Raw genomic sequence first — 9,815 nt, forward strand, 5'->3', positions numbered from 1 at the left:
TTACACTATCAAGAGCAGAATATAAGTGCACCACAAAGTATTTAGATATTGTCAATCATTGTGGGAAAGTCACTATCGTTTTTGGCAAATTCTCAGTTCATATCCTAGGCAGGCCTTGAACTAAAACTCCCCCTGCTTCAGCAGCCCATTCCCTAGAACTCTAGGATTAAAGGTGTGAGCTACCACACCCAGCTAAGCAGTGGCTCAGGAAACCTTGATATGGAGATTTGCTTGTGGGGACTGGCCACAGTTAATTCCACCTTCCATCCAGTCAGAATACTGGTACTGACAAATGGTCACATATTTGATGTATTAGTGAAGGCAACCATGGTAGGAACTGGGTGTGGTCTTTAGAGATTATATAAGGCCCCTCCAGGGCCCAGCCAGGTCTGTTTTTTACCAGAGCAGACAGAGTGTGTTTCTATACATTCTGGTTCCTTGACTGTTGGATCGATCACCTGCACCCATTGAGGATTGAACACCAGAGCTGAGGTAATGTTGTGGTGTCCCTACTAAACACTGCTGAGACCTGAGACAATTTCATGGGTGAGTGCACTGTTTACAGGAGAAAAATCATTGTTATTTCCTATTCATAATTCTTTATCCAAGTGAGGTTTCTGCTTAGAAATGACCGTTTTCAACTTACCAAAAAAGATTGTGTTCCATGTGGTCATCTTTCTTTATAGATATAACATGACCTAGAGTGATCGATAATTTTAGATTCATCCATACACACTCTTCTGTTGCTCTTGATGTAAAATGCTCAAGGTACTTACATGCTCCTTTTCAGTTTTGATTGTTTTCTAACTTCTAAAAGTATTTCTAGAGCAAATTTGTGTGTAATTAATAAATGCAAGAGGTGCTGATACCTGTAAATTAAGTATACCTATGTAATATATAAAAATTAAATGCTTTGAATGCATTACCAATTACTAGCCTTTACAGATATTTTTATAGATATTATGTAAAAAGCAAAGACTCAAGATGTAGTCAAATAATTTATAATCAATTTATAATTGATATTTCTCTGTTGTAAACTTTAGGAAAATTTTAGTGTAAAACAATCCTTGGTCATACCTTATGATCTTGGAAGAAGTGGCTATTTCTATTATTGATTGATATATAAGATTTGATGTATACATGCGTTTAAATTACTGAAATCTAGATTAGCGGTGGTGGTCTATGCCTTTCATCCCAGTACTTGGGAAACAGACAGGCAGATCTCTGTGAGTTCAAGGTCAAATGTTCCATAGAGCCATGCCAGGATGGGTTCTCAATATACACAGAGATAGCCTGTCTCAAAAACCAAAAAAAAAAAAAAAAAGGAAAATTAACCAGACAATTCTATTAATAAAACTAGTGTCTGGTTAAAATCTGCCACATTTTTATAAATTTTATTTTCAATATTTATTATTTTTGGGTGCTTATAAAGTTGTTTTGAAATTATGCATCTAATGTACAGCAAAAATACCATAAGAGGACCATCAGATAAGTTACAAAAGCCAACATTGTAGTCACAGTCTTTTTTATAAACTAAGACTGACAGTGAATATTAGCATTGGTTTTCAACATACACCATACCACCAGCTAACGTCATTGAATCCATTTGCTTCAGCCCTGGAAACTTAACTTATTTGGAGGATATTTCCCTCACTCAAAACATGATTCTTGATATGTTTAGATAGTCAATGAGAGAGGAAATGGGCCCCTGTTGATTAGAGAGCCAAGTCTCAAATAGTCTTGAGATTCTCATTTATGTCTGTAGGATTCATTCCATACTCAAACCAGGAACTGTAAATTTGGTAAGCAGACAGATTTCCATAGAGACTCTCCTACTATTCAACAAGATGGGCTTTTGTATAGACATGGAAACCTGTTGGCATGTCTGAAGGTTTATTTGGGGTAGATTCACTACAGTTGGGAATCCACATGAAGCACTTATGAGGTCATTCCAAGTTCTGAGGTCTTAAACCGAAAGGAAAATGGGAAAAGGAAATGCTCAAAAAGAGTTCTTTGCTTTCTGCTTCTTGATTTTTGGAAGCCATCAAACCAGCTACCTCAAGCTCATGCCACCATTTCTTGAATTCCGAGTGAACATAAATTCTTAATCTTATTAAGCACTTGCAGCAGAAAGAAGACAAGTAACTAAGGTTGCCTTTATTAATCATGGGACAATGGGATGTTAATGAGTAAAATGCTTAAATCAGACAGCAAAGCATTTACTAGGGATCCTGTTATTTGGAGAGTGTTCTTTTGAATAGACAACCAAAGAGGGAAGTGTTAAACCAAATAGGTCTGTAGTAAAAGACCAACTTGGGTACTTGAAGTACCTTGATCACTCCAGTGTAAATTTATTCATAAGCACTGAGAGAGCCTGTCTTAGACCTTGAACAAAGTTCTTAATTTGAATGGAGTCTCTGAGAAAGATGCAGATCTTAGGGCACAGAGACTCTATTCATGTGAAGAAGAGTGAAATAGAAAAAAATTAGTAACTGCAATCCTATGCTTATTTTGATTTTTGGTCACCAAAATTCTGTTTTAAACATAACAGAATTACAACTTAAATAAAATTTTGAAGTTTTTTCTTCTCTTGGTCTAATAATAACAATTCTGATTTTCTTCCTTCAGCAAAATGGAGTCAGACCTCTCACAAGCCTTCGCTGAAGAACTCACCTGCCTCATCTGCATGAGCTACCTTACAGACCCAGTCACCATAAGCTGTGGTCACAGCTTCTGTCGAGCCTGCCTCCACCTTTCCTGGGAAGACAGCCAGGTTCCTGTCCATTGTCCTACGTGCAGGGAACCATCCCAGCAGAAGGACTTCAGAACCAACATTGTTCTGAAGAAGCTGGTGTCCATTGCCAGACAAGCCAGCCTCATGAAGTACCTGAGTTCTGAGGAGCATCAGTGTGTGACCCACAAGGAGACCAAGGGGATCTTCTGTATGGAGAACAGGATCTACCTCTGTCGACTCTGCTCTGACTCCCATGAGCACGGAGGTCACAAACACTGTCCCATAGAAGCAGCTGCTGAGAGTCAAATGGTGAGTGATGCTTCTGAGAGAACATGAAACCTGGAGAGTGAGGTTCAGCTGGACACAGGAAGATGGTGGTCCTGATTATGAGGAATCCACTCTTTTCTGAATGGTGGCCCTTTATTAGCAGCTAGTGAAGAAAGAGTGACTATAAATGTAAACAATCCTTGGGTAACCCTTGGGTGTATGATCACTTGTGTTTTATTTACATTATTTCCAGGTCATTGGAAAGTGAAAAAGTACTGCTTTCATATCTTTTAAAAGTGCATATGACTGGTGACTAAATTAGAAAATACAATGAAGTCAGCTAAAGAGAATCCTGTAGGAATTATGTAAATTACCCAGGTATCACTCATATTTATCACTTTACCTGAACAAATGGATATGCCATATTCTATTTATGTGTTCTTAAAATTTAAATTCAAAGTTACCTAAAATAAAAAAGGAATATAGTGATTCTTTTTTTCTTGTGAAGTTATTTTATTTAATGTCCAAAAGTCTGACCATCATCACTGTTTATCAAAAGCTGATATTCATTGTTTCTTACAGGAGAGACTTCTAAAGCAAATGACAGCTTTATGGGAAAAGATCCAAGAAATTCAAGAGAATCTAGAGGCAGAGAGCAGAATGAAACTTTTGTTTAGAGTGAGTATGAGATTTGTGCTGGAAATCTGCTTGAGATACTTATTTTCCAATATCATCGTTCAAGGATTAAATTTAAGGCATGGGATATGATACTAGGAAAACATGTTATGATGGCCTCTCATTCTGAGTGTGAAATATAGCTCTGCATGTGGAAAGATGGCCTGGTGTATGGCAAAAGAGTCTGAGACTAATGAGTGTATTGCTGAAAGTACAACACAATGCATTAGACTCTAGGATCGCTCCATGAATTCTAATGAATGCATACAGAGTGTCATATTTGCATGAACATGAATTATCAATCAATACCATTCCTTCAGGCAGCCCTGTTTTTTCTTTATATTGATGGAAATGCTTAGGATTTCATTTCCTTTGTATTGATGGAGGCTACTTATTCATTCTCGGCCACCCAGATTCAAAATAATCATGCAGAAACTGTATTAATGAAAACACTGCTCAGTTGGTTAGCTCAGGCTTTTTATTGATGCTTACGTCTTAAATTAACCAATTCCTATTATTTTATGTATTACCATGAGGCTCATATCCTACTGGTAAGGTTCTGGCTGGTGATTTGTGTCTTTCTCCTTTGGTGGCTACATGGTGTCTCCTTGATACTGGTTACTTTCATTTCTATCTCTGCTTTTAATTTCTACCTTGCTTTAATCTGCTCTGCCAGAGGCCTAAAGAAGCTTCTTTACTAACTAATGGCAACAAAATACATTTACACCATACAGAAGGAAATCCCACATTACCTCCCCTTTTCTGTCTAAATAAAAGGGAAGGATTTAACTTAGTAAAATTACATATAACCAAATAGTTTAAATCATGAATTACAGTTACAATATGTATATCTACTTTACTTTTATCATAACTAAGGAAAACTATAATCATAACTATCTATTCTTCAAGCCCATCAAAGATTCCAGAAGGCTATAGTATTACTTAAATTAACAGGAAGTGCATTGTAAATAACTTCCAAATCTTTAGAACTGACAGAGACATCTCACTAACTGGACAGTCACCCAAAGTTCCTCTGCAATATTGGGGCATTCATCTTCATCCTACAGACCCATAGTATCCAGCAGGCCTTTTCATTAAGAAGGAAATTTGAAAGAAACGGAACCAAGGAATTTCCATTACTGACAAGTCCTTCAGAGTGTATGTAGCACAATGATAGGAGTCCTTTGTCAAATTTAGGCATAGAAGGTTGCAATGGAGTAGGATTAAATACGTTCCAAATATCCCTGACAATGTCTTGTTTTCTTCAGAACTTCCTGATTATGAGGGAAGACATAATCAGGATAGAGTATAGGATATGGCATGCAGTCCCACATGAACAGGAAGAGGAACACATTGAACACATGAAAAATGAAGGCAATTGTGTTTTGGAGAAACTCAGAGAAAGTAAAGCTGTGATGATTCAAAAGAGCAAACAACTAAGAGAAATGCACCAGGAACTGATGGCGATGTCCCAGGAGCCATATTTGGTGCTGCTGCAGGTGAGCAGGGAGGAGTGAGACAAAGGTTTTATTGTCTTAGGCTCACACTGGTGGTTATTATACTAAGATTTTTTTTTAACATTTCCTGCATTTATTTTAGGGGGTTCTTTTTCAGTAATAATCTGAAGAAACTAAATTCTGTAATAATCCTGCCAGAACAAGATATTTTAAAAAATTGTGTTAGTAGATTCCTCAAGAAATATATCCTAATTTTTGATTTGTAACTTGCCTCTCTGAAAGCTGAAATTCAATATTGTCATTTCTTACACTCTATAGCCTCTACTTGGTAATTGTGCATATTTTCAAAGAATGTTATTACTTAATTTCTCTTTGAATGTTGTAATTTTGAGAGATCTTTAGGAGGATAGGATTTTAAGATGGGGTTCTAGTCTATGGATCACCCACAACTCACAGTAATCTAGGGGCATCTAACCTGGCAATTCCATACTTAGGGGCATGAGGTAGCATGCATGGGAGAGGTCATACATTTGAAGTACCCTAGTTAAAGTATCCCTCTGTGCTTTTGTGTTCAGCTCAGTGAATGTTACCTTTTGCAGATAGCTGGGGTTTCAATGTCAATGTATAATCAATATCTATGTGCTTCTCATAATTTACTCTCACAGCCTTATTTCATCAAGAATTAGAATTGTTCTCATCTGTTTGTTAGCATTAACCTTCTAATTAAAATTTCAAGTTAGATAGTATGATGTGGCCTATCTTTTATATGAATTATAACAAACTTTGTGTTTCACTTCTTCAGGAATCTAAATTTTTCTTGCTTTCTTTGCAGGGTTTGGATGATATATTCAGAAGGTGAGTTTAGCCATTAGTGCAAGTTGGGGTACCCTGAAATTGCTGTAAAATTGATTAAACTGCCTTAGAAAAGTGCATATACTTTATAAAGAGAATATTCTATTTTTTGTATAGGATGTGTTATGGATTTTAAAAATATTATTTGTCATATTCATGTGGAGTGTATGTGTGTTCATGCTCATGCACAAGTAGCACTGCACATGTGTGGAGATCATAGGACAAATTACAAGAGAAAGTTTATTTCCTTGCACCATGGGTTCCAGGCCTCAAGTTGTCAGGCTTGTGTTTCAAGGGAATTGACCCAAGAGCGTTGAAGTTGGGGTGAGGTTTTTCCAAATAACTGTGATGATATCTTTAGCATCATACAAATCATTATTTTCCTCTCCTTGCAGGAGTGAGTCAGTGGAGCTGAGTATACCCCAGGCTATGAAACCAGAACTCTCTGCCCTCCCCATCACTGGACTAACTGAAAGTTTCAACCACTTCAAAGGTGAGTATGAGCAATGATGAAAATAGCAGAAGTACCCTTACACTATGAGATAACCTTTGCAAACATATATTTTAATGCCTGAGAAATATGTCTTGGTTAGAAATACTTTGTTTGTTTTTTTTATTTTTCCATTCAAAAATTTACACTTCCTCCCCTCCTCCCATTCCCCTCCTATTCCCCCACTCACCCTTCTCCCTCCCCCTCCCTGTTTGAGAGAGGGCTGGGAACCCTGCCCTGTGGGAAGTCCAAGGCCCTCCCCTCTACATCCAGGCCTAGGAAGCTGTGCATCCAAATAGACTTGGGTCCCCAAAAGCCAGTACATGCAGTAAAAACAAGTCCCAGTGTCCTTATCAATGGCTTCTCAGTCAGCCCCCATTGCATCCACAATCAGAATCCAGTTCATTCAGTCCTAGTTCAGCGGGATTTGGTGAGCTCCCATTAGAATAGGCACACTGTCTCGGTGGACCAACCCCTCGTGGTCCAGACTTCCTTGCTCATCTTCTCCCTCCTTCTGCCCTTCAACTGGACCTTGGGAGCTCAGTTCCTTGCTCTGATGAGGGTCTCTGTCTCTGTCTCCATCTGTCGCCCGACGAAGATTCTATGGTGATATTCGAGATAATCATCAGTGTGATAGTGGGGCAAGACCAGTTCAGGCATCCTCTCCTCTGCTGCACAAGGACCTAGCTGGGGACATCCCCGTGGACATTTGGGATCCCCTCTAGAGCCAAATCTCTTGCCAACCCTAAATGGCTCCCTTAATGTAGATATCTTCTTCCCTGCTCCTATATCCGCCCTTCCTCTATCTCCACCCTCCCATTTCCCTAAGCTCTCCTAATCTTTCCCTTCTCCTTTCCTTCTCCCCCTCTTCCCTTCTCCCACCCCCATCCCCACCCCTATGCTCCCAACTTTTGCCCGGCAATCTTGTTTCCTTCCAATTTCCAGGAGGATCTATAGATGTTTTTCTTTGGGTTCACCTTATTACTTAGCTTCTCTATGCTTGAAACTATAGGCTTAATATCCTTTGTTTAAGGCTAGAGTCCAATAATGAGTGAGTACTTACCATATCCATCTTTTTGGGTCTGCGTTATCTCACTCAGGATAGTGTTTTCTATTTCCATCCATTTGCATGCAAAATTCAAGACGTCATTGTTTTTAACCGCTGAATAGTACTCCAATGTGTATATATTCCACACTTTCTTTATCCATTCTTCCATTGAGGGGAACCTAGGTTGTTTCCAGGTTCTTGCTATTACAAATAATGCTGCTAAGAACTTAGTTGAACAAATCATTTTTGATTGAGCATCTCTTGGGTATACTCCCAAGAGTGGTATTGCTGGATCCTGAGGTAGGTTGACACCACACCGATTTCCAAAGTGGTTACACAAATTTGCATTCTCACCAGCAATGGATGAGTGTTCCCATTACTCCACATCCTCTCCAGCATAGGCTATCATTGGTGTTTTTGATTTTAGCCATTCTGACAGGTGTAAGATGGAATCTCAAAGTTGTTTTGATTTGCATTTCCCTGATTGCTAAGGAGGTTGACCATGACCTTAAGTGTCTTTTGGCCATTTGAACTTCTTCTGTTGAGAATTTTCTGTTCAGATCAGTACCCCATTTTTAATTGGGTCATTTAGAGTTTTAATGTCTAGCATCTACAAAATGTTTCATAAAACTTTTCATCACACTACTATTCTGTTTCTTGCACTAATTCTTGGCTTTGATGAATTTAACCTTTAATTCAAGCCAGTTTTTGAAAACCAAAAAAATTCTCAAGATCTCTGTTACCTCAGAAATACAAATGGTCATTTTAACTAAAATGTTTATTCTTTCCACAGTGCCCATTTTCTTTCAAAATCTATTTGGATTGCACTTTAAGAAGAACCTATTTAATGTCATGAGAAGAGCCGCCTTCAGACCTCACCATCAGGGTACATCTGTGGTTCCTGTTGGATACTATTTGGCCTTCTGGGGATCACAGAGCTTCATCTCAGGGAAATATTACTGGGAACTGGATTTGAAGGACTCTAGTGACTGGGCTGTAGGAGTCTGTACCAGTTCCTGGTTAAATAAGAGAAACAAAGTAGTTGAAATTAAGGGTGCATTTCTTCTTTTCTGTATTAAGGAGGGTAGTCATTACAGTCTCCTCACCACAAACCCAATAATCCATCACTATATAGAAAAGCCACGGGGCAGGGTTGGTGTGTTCCTTGATTGTGAGGCTGGATATTTAAGTTTCCTGAATATTGCCAAGAGTTCCCTCATATACAAATATCCTAGTAAGACTTTTACGTACCGTGTCTGGCCTTTCTTCTCCTATGGTCAAACAATACCATAAGAAGTTGTAATTGAGTTTTCATTGTTTTCAAGTATTTCCTATTGTAATGCTATAAGTTTTATTGTATTAAATATTAAAATGCTACTAAATGAAAAAGAGAGTTGAATACATTGCATTTTCCTCTGTTGACTCCATATTTCACTAAGAACACTTCCTTCCATAGTGGTCTTGTCTTGTGTATCTGTTTGTTTTTGCAAACTTGTCAGAATTATTCATTAGGACTGAGATCAGTGTTAGAGCCCCTTTTTAAGTATGAGCAAGACCCTCAGTTGAATTCTTACATGATAAAATCTATATAGCTCTATATGTGTATATACATATATGCAATCATGTATACATGCTATATAGCTTTTTACCATCTTATTGGTGCTAAGTAGGAGCACAGATGTGCTGGTTATTTTTATTTCAACTTGAAACAAGCTACAGTTGTATGAGAGAAGGGAACCCCATTGAGAATATACCCCTATAACAACTAACTGTGGGCAAGCCTAGTTATTGATGAGGAAGAGAGCAGACTATTGTTGGCAGGGCTTTCCCTGGGATGGAGGTTCTGGGTTCTATTGTAGTGGGAGGCTGCTTCTTGGTTCCCAGCTGCCTGATTAGCTTAGATTCAAAATAATCACACAGATATGTATTAATTAAATCACTGCTTGACCCATTAGCTCTAGGTTCTTAATGGCTAACTCTTACCTATTAATTTAACCCATATATATTAATCTGTGTATCACCACGTGGCTGTGGCTTACCAGCTAAAGTTTCAGTGTCTGTCTCTGGTGGGGCTACATGGCATCTCTCTGACTCTGCTTCCTTTCTCCTAGCTTTCCCTGCCTATTTCTGTTCTTCCTTGCCATAGGCTCAAAGCAGTTTTTTATTCATTAACCAATAAAAGCAACACATAGCATTTCTCCTTTTCTGTTTAAACAAAAAGGAAAGCGTTAAAATAGCAAAATTGCATATAACAAACCATTTATCAAGTAAGAATTACAGTTACATTATTTC

General features: G+C 38.2%; 1 protein-coding gene across 1 annotated transcript; it reads left to right on the forward strand.

Moving 5' to 3' along the window:
• Positions 1 to 1,190: 1,190 nt before the first annotated feature.
• LOC125401429 (tripartite motif-containing protein 43B-like) lies at positions 1,191 to 8,974 on the forward strand. Its single transcript, XM_048435703.3, has 6 exons — positions 1,191 to 3,043; positions 3,584 to 3,679; positions 4,945 to 5,175; positions 5,966 to 5,988; positions 6,381 to 6,478; positions 8,317 to 8,974. Exons 1-6 carry the CDS (start codon positions 2,633 to 2,635, stop codon positions 8,814 to 8,816), a joined length of 1,359 nt encoding a protein of 452 aa, XP_048291660.1. The 5' UTR covers positions 1,191 to 2,632; the 3' UTR covers positions 8,817 to 8,974.
• Positions 8,975 to 9,815: the final 841 nt, after the last annotated feature.

This window comes from Myodes glareolus, chromosome 4 (genome assembly GCF_982192425.1).
Source record: "Myodes glareolus chromosome 4, mMyoGla1.1, whole genome shotgun sequence".
Classification (NCBI taxonomy): domain Eukaryota; kingdom Metazoa; phylum Chordata; class Mammalia; order Rodentia; family Cricetidae; genus Myodes; species Myodes glareolus.